The sequence below is a fragment of the Aotus nancymaae genome, unplaced genomic scaffold (genome assembly GCF_030222135.1).
Source record: "Aotus nancymaae isolate 86718 unplaced genomic scaffold, 86718_ANA_hifiasm-v0.15.2.pri h1tg000022l_1, whole genome shotgun sequence".
NCBI lineage: Eukaryota > Metazoa > Chordata > Mammalia > Primates > Aotidae > Aotus > Aotus nancymaae.
The window spans coordinates 36917199-36932530 of NW_026988435.1; the positions used below are offsets into that span (position 1 = coordinate 36917199).

The following is a 15332-nucleotide window of genomic DNA, read 5'->3' on the forward strand; positions in this document are numbered from 1 at the left end:
AGAAGAGTGAAGGACTCCTAGCAGGCAAAAAGGAGGTTTCTGGAACCACAGGGCTTCATTTCCTGCTTTATGATCTTTATTTTCTGAAATGATTGTGCCAACTTTTACAGTCTTGATCACTTTTAGAGATTTTTTATCTTTGTCTTATGCCATGCTTTTTATTGTGTCAGGTTTTCTTTCATTCATTCTTTCTTTTTTCTTTTTCTTTTCTTTTTTTTTTTTTTTTTTTTTTTTGCTATTCCCCTGCCCACCCTCACGTTTTCTTTTTTTAACTCCGGCTGTGCATGATGAATTTCTGTGTAACTTAATTTTTTTTGTGAACACTATCTGGATATGGCTCAGTCTAAAAGATGGCTAGTCATGATATTTTAAATGAACTGTTGTCTTTAGATCTTTCAAATACATTTTTTGTAACATTGGTTTAAAAAAATAAATCCTTATGCTTTTAATATCTAGATTAAAAGAAATAAAATCTGAATAAACCTTTTTTATGCAGAAGAGATTAAATCATGAATATGCACAGTTTGGCATAATGTCGTTTCCATTTACAAGGACAAACTTTCATTCCTTTTGCTTGGCCTTCTACACTTGATCTTAGCCAAAAGACCGAGAAGTGAGTCCTTTTGCTTACTCTTCTTTGAGAGAAAATACTTTACATTAAAGCTCATTACAGGTTATACTTGGACCATGTATATTTGAGTACCATTTCAAATAGCAAACACGTTTTGTAAGCTGAGTTACAATATTGTTGAGTGATATGGGGCACGATTCTAAAGAAAAGTTAGTTTCAAGAGCTTTAGAGGTATAGTAGCATTATAGTTTAGTAACCCTAGCATAGCATAGGTAGGTCATGTCATGTTCCCATGTTGAGGTTTGCAGAACTCCACAGAGAAGTTATTGCAATCTAAGTATCTCTAGCAGTAACATTCTCTGTTTCTAAATCTTTTTTCTTTTCTAATAGCTTTATTGTGAAAGAATTCATATAATAAAATTTACTCATTTAAAGTGTCAAATTCATTGGTTTTAGTTTATTCAGAGTTGTGCAACAGTCACTATCATCTAATTGTAGAATGTTTTCATCACTTCAGAAAGAAAACCCTTTTGATATCTACAGAACAAATCCTTACACTGGGGCTGAAATTTACCTGGTAAAGTGACAGAGTGAAAGATATTTTATGTTTATATAAAACTTTGCCAGTATTTACAGGCTATTTCCCAAGCTTGGTAAACAGTTAATGTTTTCTGTTGTTCTCCCTAGGGGTAAGGGTGCTAATTATTTTGTTTTCGTGTTGGTGGGAGTGGTAGTTTTGGAAGGGTTCTTTTATGGTCACTGTTGTTCTCAGGCCATGCTGTCGGTTTGCAGGGCACTAGCTGACATGAATAATGATGGAAGAATGGATCAAGTGGAGTTTTCCATAGCTATGAAACTTATCAAACTCAAGCTACAAGGATATCAGCTACCCTCTGCACTTCCCCCTGTCATGAAACAGCAACCAGTTGCTATTTCTAGTGCACCAGCATTTGGTAAGTCTGAAAATGAATTGATTTTGTGCATTTTGTATATTTTAAAAAGAAATGTTTTCCTTTTTTTCCCCTCGTAGTTTATAACATTCTGAAATTCTAGGAGGTAATTCTGTCAGAAAAAATGATGGCCCTGTGCAGGAAGATAGTGCTGAGGAGAAGGAGCATGTTCACATTTGAACCCTAGGATGTAAAGTAATCAAAATGAAAGCAGAGGTGCAGGCTGTCAGTCAGGGGAAAAGGAACAAGCTTGCAGTCCGCTGCTGTAGCTTCTGGGTTTTTTTTTTTTTTGGTCTTCTGTTGATCTTTCAGGTTGTTGCATACTTCCTTTTGGTTTTCGGTTTCCATAATGTCTGTTTCTCCTTGTGCATAAACAATTTCTTTGGATTATGGTATCTAGAAATATGTATTTTGAATCACAGTATTGAGTCACTTGGCCACATTAAATTCTTTCTTAGAACAAAATGGAATAGAGAAAAAAATAAATCCTGATTAAAAACGTAATTCCAGCCGGGCATGGTGGCTCATGCCTGTAATCCCAGCACTTTCGCCGACATGGCGAAACCCCATCTCTACTAAATATAAAAAATTAGCTGGGTATGGTGGTGTGTGTCCCAGATACTCAGGAGGCTGAGGCGGGAGAATCACTCGAACCCGGGAGATGGAGGTTGCCCTAAGCCGAGATCGCATCACTGTACTCCAGCCTGGGCGACAGAGCAAGACTCCGTCTCAAACAAACAAACAAATATAATTCCATAAAAAATTATCTTTCAAACAGGTATTTTTTTAAATAAGTTAATTGGTCAATTAGTTGACTAAGATCAACAGTTCTGATTTCTGTTCTCATTCTGGACTTTAATTATTTAGGTTGATTTGGACATCACAGTAATCAAATCTGATGTCTGATTCATGGGGAGGTTCTTTAACAGTTTAAAACAAAACATGAAAATTGTGGCTAGAGTTTCTTTTCCTCTCTTCATCCTCAGACAGCTGGTGATAAATGATAAAGTGAAATAGATTTGGGAGGGGGCAGTCAATAGTAATTCAGGGTATCTCAGGTACTGTGATAAGCTAAGATACAGAAATACTCTGGTTTTACTTATTAGGTTTCCTATTAAAAACAATGTATTGCCTTTCTTTGAGTAAGATTTAGGCACAAGGCTGGTTTTTGTAAGGGAAAAGGTTTTGGGAAGATCTTGAGGCCAATTGTGGTTTGAGAAAAGAAAGAAAAATCCATGTGTTAGCAAAGGTAGGGAAGAGCAGATGTGAACACTGCAGCAGCCTCCACATGGCTGGCGCCGTTGTTTATCTTGTCCAGTGTGTGCTCACAGTGTTTAGCCTTTAGTTAACCAGCTAATTTAAGTGGAACTTGTTCTGAATCCTTGAAGGCCTCTAGCCAATCTTTGGTCAGGACCCAGGTGTTAAAACAGCTAAAGGGTGTTTGGGGCTGAACATAGTGGCTCATGCCTGTAATCCTAACACTTTGGGAGGCCAAGGCAGGAGGATTGCTTGAGCCCAGGTGTCAGAGACCAGCTTGGCAACATAACAAGTTCTTGTCTCTATTGAAAATTTAAAAATTAACCAGGCAATGCGGCGTGTGCCTATAGTTCCAGCTACTTGGGAAGCTGAGGCTGCAGGATCACTTGAGCACAAGAAGTCAAACATGCAGTGAGCCAGGATCACACTACTGCATCCCAGCCTGGGTGACAAAGTGATACCCTGTCTTAAAAAAACCAAAACAAAAAAAACTGTGTTTGGTTTTCTATTGGCTTTCTTCCAATGCTGCAAGAAGAAATCTCATAGTGGAAAAAAGGTCAGAGGACTGGAGGCATCCCATTTCCTCTTTTTCTCTCAAACCTGGGGGTCAGTAATTTTTCCTATAACATTTAATTTATTTCCTCTTATTCCATTCTGCCGTCAGAATGCCAACTATGGAGCTATTGCTGATTTAGTTTCAGGAGGTTGTGACCTTCCTGCTGAGAAGGTTTGACAGTCATTAAGTAACCTGCTACTGTTAGGAAGGGAAATCTGCCAGGATTTCTGCTCTAATACTCTGCCAAGCAGCCCATTGCGCTTCCCCTAGACTTCTCCCTGTCTTTCCTCACCTCGTTCTCATCACATCGATGTTCTCCATAAATGATTTTGAAGAGGCTAAACTATGAAGGATATCAGGACATAGGAGAAGTTACTAGTACATGATCCTGATCAAGTTTGCCCAAGTTTACTCAAAGATCTAGTCTTTGCTAATGTTTGCTAGTTCCACCTCTTAGCTCAGTCTAGGGCAATATACATATATTTTTTATAGTTCATTCAGCCATTTGAGAATAAAATAATTTATTACTATTGTTATAATTTTTTTCTTGTGACAGAGTCTTGCTCAGTTGCCAGGCTGGAGTACAGTGACATGATCTCGGCTCAGTGCAACCTCCACCTCCTGGGGTTCAAGCAATTCTCCTGTCTCAGCCTCCCGAGTAGCTGGGACTTCAGGCGCATGCCACCGCACCCAGCTAATTTTTGTATTTTTAGTAGAGATAGTGTTTCACTATGTTGGTCAGGCTGGTCTTGAACTCGTGACCTCAGGTGATCCACCTGCTTCAGCCTCCCAAAGTGCTGGGATTACAGTCATGAGCTACCACACTCAGCCTGTTTTCTCATTAATATTTAAAATTATTGGTCAGGTGCAGTGGCTCACACCTGTAATCTCAGCCCTTTGAGAGACCAAGGTGGGCAGATCGCGAGTTACAGAGTTTGAGACCAACCTGGGCAACATGGCAAAACCCCATCTCTACAAAAAATACAAAAATTAGCCGGGTATGGTGGTGTTCACCTGTAGTCCTAGCTGCTTAGAAGACTGGGACAGGAGGATGGCTTGAGCCCAAGAGGTGGAGATTGCAGTGAGCTGAGATTGTGCCACTGAGATTGTGCCAGCCTGGGTGACAGAGCCAGACCCTATCTCAAAAAACAAAACAAAAACTTGACTCTGCATTTCCTCGCCCTTATATATAGTATGTGCCTTCACATACAATATTTTATTTGATCACAATGATATCCCTAAAATGTATGCAGAATTTATTAGCCCCGTTATATAAATGAGGGAACTGGGATTCTAAGAAATTAAACATTTTGCTTAAGGCTTTATTTGTAACAAAGGAGGTAGAACCTGTCCAAAGCTACAGTTTATCTAAAGGCTTTAGGTTTTTTAAAATTACCGTCTCCCTGACTTTATTATCACCAAACCAACTGGGTAACATGGCGTGTCACTCTTGCAGGGTTCCTTGAGTGCATGGGTTTGGTTTTGTTTTGCGACAGGTCTTACTCTGTTGCCCAGACTGGAGTGCAGTAGCATGATCATAGCTCACTACAACCTCCAACTCCTAGGCTCAAGCGTTCCTTCTGCTTCAGCCTCCTGTGTAGCTGGAACTACAGTCATGTGCCACCATACTGAACTAATTAAAAAAATTTTTTTTGTAGATACAGTCTTGCTGTGTTGCCCATACTGGCCTCAAACTTCTAATCTCAAGTAATCCTCCCATCTTGGCTTCCCAAAGTGCTGAGAATACAGCATAAGCCACAGTCTCACCTATTTTTTAATGTAGTTGTTAACACTGTAGAATTAAGGCTCAGACTGGGCTCTGAACAATGATTTTGTTCAACTCCCCTATAGAGAAGAGAGAGAAATGGGGTGCAGTGATACTGTGACTTGCCTAAGGGCACCCAGAAAGTAGAATTTTCTATTCCAGGAAATTCTGTGAGTAGACGTGATACCTTCTTTCACCAGTGTGTTTGCATTCAGCATAATTCTTCTTTGGTTCTGGACCCAACTTATACAGGAGGAGTCTATTTTTCTTTTGCTTGGTTTTTGTTTTGCCAGAGTACATGGTTTTATTGGATTAAACTGGTGTTTTGTAAGCCCCTACTGTGTGTTCTAGTTGCTGGAACATGTTGGCCAGCAAAACCTCATGGTTCCTACCATTGTGGTGGATGTTACTTTCTTTTCTTTCTTTCTTTTTTTTTTGAGATGGTCTTGCTCTGTCGCCCAGGCTGGAACGCAGTGGCCGATACTGGCTCACAGCAACGTCTGCCTCCCAGGTTCAAGTGATTCTCCTGCCTCAGCCTCCCGAGTAGCTGGGACTACAGGTGTGTGCCACCATGCCTGGCTTTTTTTGTATTTTTAGTAGATACAGGGTTTCACCATGTTAGCTAGGATGGGCCCGATTTTCTGACCTTGTGATCCACTCTCCTCAGCCTCCTAAAGTACTGGGATTATAGGCATGAGCCACCATGCCAGACATTCTTTTTATTTATTTATTTATTTTTGAGATGCAGTCTCACTCCTATTGCACAGGCTGGAGTGCAGTGGTGCAGTCTTGGCTCACTGCAACCTTCACCTCCCGGGTTCAAGTGATTATTCTTTGTGGATCTTATTTTCAAATTGTAGGGAGCAAGGAAATAAACACTTTTAGGTAAGAATAAGTGCAATCAGTTCATTAAAACAGGGTAATAGGAGAGAGAGAGAGGGAGAGAGGGAGAGGGAGGGAGGGGGAGAGAGAGCGAGAGCAAGAGCGAGCAGTGGAACAGGATGGCCAAGGAAGAATTATTTGAGCAGATGACTGATCTGATGTAGATGATGAGAGCCACGTGAAGACCTAGGGGAGAGGCTTTCCAGGCTAAAGGAACTGCCATTGCAAAGGTCCTAAGGCAAAAACTAGCTTGGGGTTTGGAAGGTGTGCGAGGGGCATTGTAGCTGAAGCATGGGTAGACCATAAGGAAAAGAAAGCAAGCAAGCAACAGTTTGTTTAAGCAGAAGAGTGACATGGTTGATAGGACTTAGTCTGTGTTATCTGAAGACTGGAATGCAGGGGCACAAGAATGGAATCCTGGAGATCAGTTAGGAAGCTTTTGCCATGGGCAAGAAGTAATGGTGATTTATATCTGGTGGTGAAAAATCAATGTGGAGGATAGATTAGATTCATTATAGCCTATATTTTGGAGAAAAAGTAAAAAGGACTTGTCAGTAGATTGGAAATAAGAAATGAAAAAAGAGAATTAAGGCTTTTCGCATGAATAACTAGATGGATGGTATAACTGCATACTGAGATGGAAATAACAGGAAGAGGAATGGCTTTAGAGGAGAAATTAAGCATTTTGGTGATTTTGAGCATTCTAGTAGATTTCCAAATTGGGATGTTAAGGAGACAGGGATGACTGGAGCTCAGAGGAAGGATCAATCGGCTCCAGGGCTGTTTGGATATGGAGAGGATATCTTAGGGGGAAGCTTAGCTATAAGGAGCAGATGGTGTAGACCCAGGCCTTGGTGTGATGTGACATTTAAAGGCCAGGCAAAAGGGAAGAAGCCAGAAACCAAACTAACAAAAGTGAAATGGCAGAAGATTATAGTTCTACTTCCAAGAAAAAGTGTTCCAAGAAGGAGAGAGTGCTCCATTGTTTGAACTGCTTTTGAGAGATTGAGTAAGAATATGGCAAAACAGTGGTGATTAGATTTCATATAATGAGCTTGTCAGTGACCTTGACAAGCAGTTTCAGTAGAGTGATATGGTCAAAAGCCTGATTGGAGACTTGGAAGAGGGGAGAGAATTCCAAGAATGAAGACTTAGTACAGTAAGAGGTGATGGCAGCCATAATACAGTTTCTGGTAGATATATTTATTTAGAAAGTTATTCATTCAGAAAAGGTAGTCAGTTGTCAAAAGGATGATAGTCTTTTTGCAGTGGCTTTTTAAAGCACAGTAGACCAGGCAGGGTGGCTCACACCTATAATCACAGCACTTTGGGAGGCTAAGGTCGGAGGATTGCTTGAGGCTTTTAATTCAAGTCCAGCCTGGGCAACATAGTGAGATCCTATTTCTATTTTTTTTTTAATGTAGATAGATAGATAGATAAGAAATTTTTCCGTTTCCATAAAATGGAAAAACTATTATGTAAGAGAAGATTTTAACAAATTTGGAAGCTTAAAAGGTCTTTTTTACCAGTCTGGTGATTAAACAGTATTTTTTAAATTGTTGTCTTTTTCCTCAGTGTCTTGTTCAGGTTAGCCTCCTTTTAGGTTAGGAGTCTGCAGCACAGCGGGGGTAAGTATCTTGAAGGTTAACTGATTGTGCCATATGCTGTGTCAAGCCTTTTGAAAGTCTGAATAATAGCTCATGAAAACTTTTTAGTTTGTTTCTGTCTGTTCTTAGTTATTGCTTGAGTAATTTGACATTCTTATGTAAGCAAAAACCATGATTTGGAGTATAATTCAATATAGTTATCAAAAGAAAAAAAGCAAAAAATATTTTAAAAGAAAAACATATTAAAAATATAGTTATCAAATAATCTAGAAAATTTTGGAATTCTAAAACTGACAAGGTCAACCTGATACATATTGCTATGTGTGGATATGTAAAGTTAATCAGATTCCAAATGAGATGTGTGGTAATGTGCTTGATAGTATGTATGTGAACTGTAAACCACACATCTAGATGACTATAAACTTTTACTCAATAAAGCCCAAGTTAGATTTTTTTTCCTTCTCTTTGTTGGATTTTCAGTGTCTTATATACATTGTTTTTAAAAATGAAAGTAGTCTGATTTTCTTATTGTATAAGTAATAGATGCTAATTGTAAGTTAACAATGCAAAAAGACTTTAAAAGTAAAAATTACTATTAATTCTATTACCCAGGGTTGACCACTGTACTCAACAACACTATTTTTAATAATCTTTTTTTTTTTGAGATGGAGTCTTGCTGTGTCTTCCACGCTGGAGTGCAGTGGTGCAATCTCAGCTCACTGCAATGTCTGCCTCCTGGGTTCAAGCAATTCTCCTGCCTCAGTCTTCCCAGTAGCTGGGATTACAGGCACATGCCACCACACCCGGCTAATTTTTGTATTTTTAGTAGAGATGAGGTTTCACCATGTTGGCCAGGCTGGTCTCAAACTCCTTCCCTGGTGATCCACCCGCCGCTGCCCCAAAGTGCTGGGATTACAGATGTGAGCCACCGCGCCGGCCCTATTTTTTAGATCTTATAAAAGTAATACATGCTCTTAGTTAAAAAAGAAATACAAACAGAACAGAATTGAGTACATTTGTAAGAGTGCAGGAGGAAGAGGGAAGAATTCGGGTATCTGGTGCACTTGAGAATAGAAAAACCCCAAAATAGCTAACAGGTATTGCAAGAAATTTCAACTAACCAGTCTGAGAGCAGCAATAGAAACGGGAAAAGGTTATGTTCTCTGCATTACTGAGTGAGTACAAAGGACCTCAGAGATTTGGAGCAGTCCAGCCCATATGAACTCTCAAGACTGGCCCAACAAGCCTTCCTTTTGGGACATGGCTTTGTACTCAGGAGAAATGACTGGGAGTGGAATCAAAATTGAGCAGTAGAGGGACATGGATACAAAGGAAAGAAAAGGTCCAGAAAAAAGTAGGGGAGGAGGACGTAGACTGGAATTCCTAGGAAGCAAGGCTCACCTAAGAATGAGCAACAGAAAGTATCAAGCAAGGTCAAATCCACTGCAGAAAGTGTCAAGCAATGTCAAACAACACGAAGTTATTATTAGAAAAAAGGAGAATAAAGGGAGAAATAACACCCCTGTGGACAGTCAAAGCAACCAGTAAATCACTACTTTAAAAGCAGCTCAAAGAGAACAAGAAAATGGTACAAGACTTGAATCAGAATTTTTAAGTCTCAGAAATAAGGTGACAGAAAGAATGAGAAATAAAAGAAAAATTCATTCGAGAAATGAGAATGCAACTAGAAGCAACACAAGGGATACTAACTGAAGAAAAATAGAAGTTAAAAAGAGGAAAGAATTTTAAATTAGAAGGAAATGAGGCCAGACACAGTGGTTCATACATGTAATCCCAGTACTTTAGGAGGCTGAGGTGGGTAGATCACCTGAGGTCAGGAGTTCAAGACCAGCCTGGCCAACATGGTGAAACTCCATCTCTACTAAAGATACAAAAATTAGCTGGGCGTGGTGGCAGGCGCCTGTAATCCCAGCTACTCGAGAGGCTGAGGCAGGAGAATTGCTTGAACCTGGGAGGCAGAGGTTGCAGTGAGCCAAGATCGCGCCACTGCACTCTAGCCTGGGGGATAGAGTGAGACTCTGTCTCCAAAACAAATAAATAAATAAAAGTAAATGAAAAAGATTTAAAAAGAATTTGAGAAACATTAACACATATTTAAGATAAAGAAGATTGAATGTATGGGCAGTAGGAGTCCCTGTGGAAGAAAGCTAGACCAAGGGAATACAACAAGTGATAAAAATGAATTCATGACAACTTTCTTAAAATAAGAGATTCTCAACTATATTTAAAAGGATATCATGTGGCCAAGAATATCAATCTGAAAAGTCCAACACTAAGATATATTCCAGTTAAAGGAAAAAGTATTTAGGCATGTAGAAAAAGAAAGCATATGACTTACAAGGGGGAGAATTAGATTATCTTCAGATTTTTCGACAGCAGTGCTTTCTGCTAGAAGAAAATGGAGTAACATATTTAGAATTTTCAGGGAAAGATTTAGAATTTTCAGCCAAGAATTTTATGTCCAGAAAAACTGACTTTCAAGTAGAAAAAACAGACAAACTGTTATCAATTTATAAGGACTCAGGGTACATTAACATGAGCCTTTCTCAAAGAATCTATTAGAGAATGTGCTTCAAACAGCCAGAGATAGGTCAGCATAAGGACTGGTGGTGAGCACTAAATATATAGTTAGCTGTAGACCTAAGACTGAATGAAGGCTGAGGAGGAGAGAGTATCGGATGTAATTCCCATGCACTGACAACATGGATACAATAAAACTTTAAGAGGGACAGGACTGCATGCAAAATAAAATGATTTAATGCTTTCAGAAATTAGTATTAGTATTGTTATTCTGAAACTGTTGTCTGAGATATGTGATATAAACAAATGAGTAATTATGGAATAGTCTAATTCTGTCATTTTCTATATCTTTGAAAAATGTATTCTTGCTATGAAAGAAAGGAGATACAAATGTAATAGAAAGTATCAAATGTAAAGAAAAAGCTGTATAGACTTGGATTTGAATTTTCAAATCAAAAGTGTTAATATGAACTTAGAAGGCCTCTCTCACCACACCCCCATTCTCTTTATCTATCTGTTCATGTATTTGTCTCCTGGTTCTGTTCACTGAAAAAACTAGAAACAATCATCAGCATTGAGCATCCTTAGCACCCAGATTGCGAACTTGAAATATTGTTCCTCACTAAAAGAAACCAGAGTTTCCTGGAGAAATGGCTGAATGCAGGTCTAGATATGAAATGTACCTGAAGAGCTTGGAGGACTCATCTTGTAATACTGGTCAGCAAGGAAGCTATCAAAAAACAGTAGGAAGATATCAGAAATTCTCAGAAGCCAACCCAAAGAGACTTGATTGGCCAAAGAAAGGACAGTTTGAATTTCAAGAATGATACTGTGCCATGAATTAAAACTCAATAAATATTTATAAATTTATGACTCAATAAGATATGTATTTAACACGAGTAACTTACCTTAGGAAGATCTTAATAAACTAGTTCATTATCTTGAAAACAGGCTAAGGGAAAGAATCAAGCATTTATTATGCCTTTCCTATATGGGCTGTACAAGTGAATAGCCAGCTAGTATATCCTCATTAGAAGCACCTCTTTTTTTTTTTTTTTTTGAGGCGGAGTTTCGCTCTTGTTACCCAGGCAGGAGTGCAATGGCACGATCTCGGCTCACTGCAACCTCCGCCTCCTGGGTTCAGGCAATTCTCCTGTCTCAGCCTCCTGAGTAGCTGGGATTACAGGCACGCGCCACCATGCCCAGCTAATTTTTTGTATTAGTAGAGACGGGGTTTCACCATGTTGACCAGGATGGTCTCGATCTCTTGACCTTGTGATCCACCCGCCTCGGCCTCCCAAAGTGCTGGGATTACAGGCTTGAGCCACCGTGCCCGGCCAGAAGCACCTCTTTATAAAAGTATTGCAGATAATAAATGACAAAGACATGGTAGAATTAGAACATTACTATTTTCAACTCCCCATAAATGAATAAATATTAATGCATTGATTAATGCATCAATCAATTGAATATTAATTGAATAAATATTAAACATTGATGCATTAAGCATCAATGACTGCTAAGATCACAAAAAGACAGCTACATTTTGTGTGCTTCCTATAGTCTTGCCAAAGAGACCCAACCTCAGCCTGATCCAGTGTTTGGACGTAGCTGCCTATTTGCAGGAAATAGAGAAAATAGAGGGAAATGTTGAACTGCACCATGAGAATGTAGTCAGCAACATCCGGACTGGGAAACTCCACAGGTCACATGGCCTGGGTCTTTCAACAGAAAAGGAAATGAAAAGGATGGAGAGGGGCCTATAGATTAAAGGAAACCTAAAAGACATTTCAGCAGTGAGATTTCCAACCATGCCTGAGTTGAGCAAATTCTTCCCTCAAGGACAGCTATAAGACAGGACAGAATTGACAGAATAACCATTTCAGTGCTCTGGAAATTAACCAAAGGTATATTAACATCTGAGAATCATTTATGCTTGAAAAGCTGCTGAGCTTCACATATGAACAGTATGAGCAGCACAAGTCTGTGGCATTCTTTCCTGGGCATTTTTCTAACCCCCAACACTTCAGCTTGGCAACATGGAGGGGCAGGTTGTAAATATTAGCAGTCTTACTACTTTGATTGAAGGGGGCTTACTTGCTTTGGGAGTGGGAATTCATGCCTGTGCCCAGCAACTTTGTCAGTGGAAATGACAACTTTGGCCACAGAGGAGTAGGTAGGACCAACAACTCTGTTAGCCTGAACTTGTGGTCTTGGCACCGGCAAGTATATTCTTGGCAGAGGCTGTGCACATGTGCCGCTCAGACCAGGGTGGGCCCAAGTCATCTGCAAACTCCTGATTAGCTTTCAGACTGCATGCATGAATAGAGAATATGCAGAAAGGCCCTATGAAATATAAAAGTTTGGGCAGGCTTTAAAATGGTCTGAACTTTGAATGCATTTTTGTGCTGACAGATTGGCAGAGAAAGGAAGCCTGACTGACTTGAGGTGTTTGAGCACAACTTCCGTCCCGTCATTGGCTGATTGCTGTGCTACAAAGATGCAGGTGCAATCCCTAAAAGCCAGGCTTAAAAATAAAAAATTTTTAAAAACACAACTGAGCAGATCCATCAGGAGCTGTACAACATGGGAAGATAGATTTTTCCAGTTTAGCCTTGCAAGTTACTAAATAAAGATAGAAACAACAACCTTCATGGGGAAAATCAGAGCCAGAGTAGCTACAATATATTATCTGAATGTCCATTTTCAACTAAATTTGAGACATTAAAAAAATTACAGGGAAGTGTTGCCTCATCCTCGAGAAAAGAAGCAGTCAAGAGAAACTATCTCTGATTTAGCTGTTGGCTTCAAAGCAGCAATTATGTTCAAAGAACTGAAGAACTAAAGGAAAGCATGAAGATGAATCAACAAATAGACATTCTCCAAAAAACAATAGAAATAACAAAAAGAGGAAAACTGAAATTCTAGAAAAGTACAATAACTGACTTGAAAAGTTCAAAGCTAAGGCTGGGCACAGGGGCATGCTTGTAATTCCAGCTCTTTGGGAGGCTGAGGTGGACAGGTCACCTGAGGTTAGGAGTTGGAGACCAGCCTAGCCAACATGGTGAAACCCCATCTCTACTAAAAATACAAAAATTAGCTGGGCCTGTAATCCCAGCTACTCAGGAGGCTGAGGCAAGAGAATCGCTTGAACCTAGGAGGTAGAGGCTGCAGTGAGCCAAGATCACACCACTGCACTCCAGTCTGGGCAACAGAGTGGTCTCGTCTCAAAACAAAGGCCAGGTGCGGTGACTGTAGCCTGTAATCCCAGCACTTTGGGAGGCCAAGGCGGGCAGATCACCTGAGGTCGGGAGTTTGAGACCAGTCTGACCAACATGGAGAAAGCCCGTCTCTACTAAAAATACAAAATACATAGTGACTTATGCCTGTAATCCTAGCTACTTGGGAGGCTCAGGCAAGAGAATCACTTGAACACGAGAGGCAGAGGTTGCAGTGAGCCAAGATTGTGCCATTGCACTCCAGACTGGGCAACAAAAGCAAAACTCCATCTCAAAAACAAAACAAAACAAAACAAAAACCCATAAAGTTCAATAACTAAAGTGAAAAATGTACCATAGGGTCTCAATAGCAGATTCAAGATAGTAGAAGACAGAGTCAGTGAAGCTGAAGATCAATCAATAGAAATTATTCAGTCTGAAGACCATAGAACATAAAGATTGAAAAAAAATAAAAAAGTTTCAGAGACTTGTGGAACAAGACCAAGTTTACCAATATGCATGTCATGGGAGTCTTAGAAGGAGGATCATGAGAGAAAGGTACAGAAAAAATATTTGAAGAATAAAAGCCAAATACTTACCACATTTGGTGAAAAGCAATAGTCTACACAGTCTAAAGCTCAACACACCTCAGGTAGGGTAAATACAGAGAGATCTACACCCAGACACATAAACTACAAAAGCTGAACACAGAGATAAAACCTTGGAAGCAGTAAGAGAAAAGCAACTCATTGTGGATAGGGGGGCATGGATACTAATAACAGCAGACTTGTAATTGAAAACGATGGAGGCCAGAAGGCAGTGGAATATTCAAAATGTAAGAAAAAAAAAGTCAACCCAAAATTCTATATTCAGCAAAACTATCATTTAAAAATGAAGGTGAAATAATGACCCTTTCAAATAAAGACTGAGAGAATTTATTGCTAGTAGACCTACCTTAGAAGAAATACTAAAGGAAGATGTTCAGGATGAAATGAAATGACAAAAGGTGGTAACTTTAATATATGGAAAGAAATGAAGAGCATCAAAAGTGGTATACAAGTAGGTTAATTAAAAAGACCATGTGAATCTGTTTTTCTTCTTTTCTCTCGTCTAAAAGATATAAGATTGTATAAAGTAATAACTATTGAGCTTATATAAGATTATATTGTGTGTGATAATAATAGCACAGAAGAGGAAAAAGAAAATTGAGCTATATTTGTGTAAAGTTTCTATATTCTGCCATTAGAAGTTGATTATGATAAATTAATTTGGAGATTTTAATCCCTGCAACAACCACATAGAATATTACTTTTGGATGGATACAGTGGCTTACCCCTGTAATCCCAGCACTGTGGGAGGTTTGAGGCCAAGAGTTTGAGACCAGACTGAGTAACATAGCAAGACCCTGTCTCTAAAAATATAAAAATTAGCTGGGTGTGGTAGTGCATGTTTGTAATACCAGCTACTTGGGAGGCTGAGGCAAAGAATCCCTTGAGCTCAGGAGTTGAGGTTTGCAGTGAGCTATGATCACATGACTGTTCTCCAGCCTGGGTGAGAGTGAGACATTATCTCTAATAATAAAAGGAAAAAAAATGTTTTAATTACTATTATGTAGTAATAATTAATTTTTTCAATTAGCTTTCTCAGGTTGAAAAGAAAATTACTTTTAAAAAAATAGTACAAGGTGTGGTGACTCAGCACCTGTAATTCCAGCACTTTGGGAGGCTGAGGCAGGATGATCACTTGAGCCTAGAAGTTCGAGACCAGACCTGGCAACATAGCAAGACCTCATCTCTACATATATATATATATATATATATATATATACACACACATACATATACATATATACACACACCTATATTAATACCTATATTAATATATATATATATATTTATATACCTCATCTCTACCTATATATATATAAGCTGGGTGTAGGGATACATACTTGTGGTCCTAGCAACTTGGGAGGCTGAGCTGGGATG

At 39.2% G+C, this 15332-nt stretch overlaps 1 protein-coding gene across 10 annotated transcripts in view; it reads left to right on the forward strand.

Annotated features, from left to right (window-relative positions):
- The window catches only part of ITSN1 (intersectin 1), a 247056-nt gene that overhangs the window by 82347 nt on the left and 149377 nt on the right, over nucleotides 1-15332 (forward strand). For all 10 annotated transcript variants that reach the window (XM_064380114.1, XM_064380116.1, XM_064380120.1 and 7 more), the window contains one exon: nucleotides 1364-1524. In XM_064380114.1, coding sequence (XP_064236184.1) covers nucleotides 1364-1524 — 161 coding nt within the window. The remainder of the gene's footprint in view (nucleotides 1-1363; nucleotides 1525-15332) is intronic.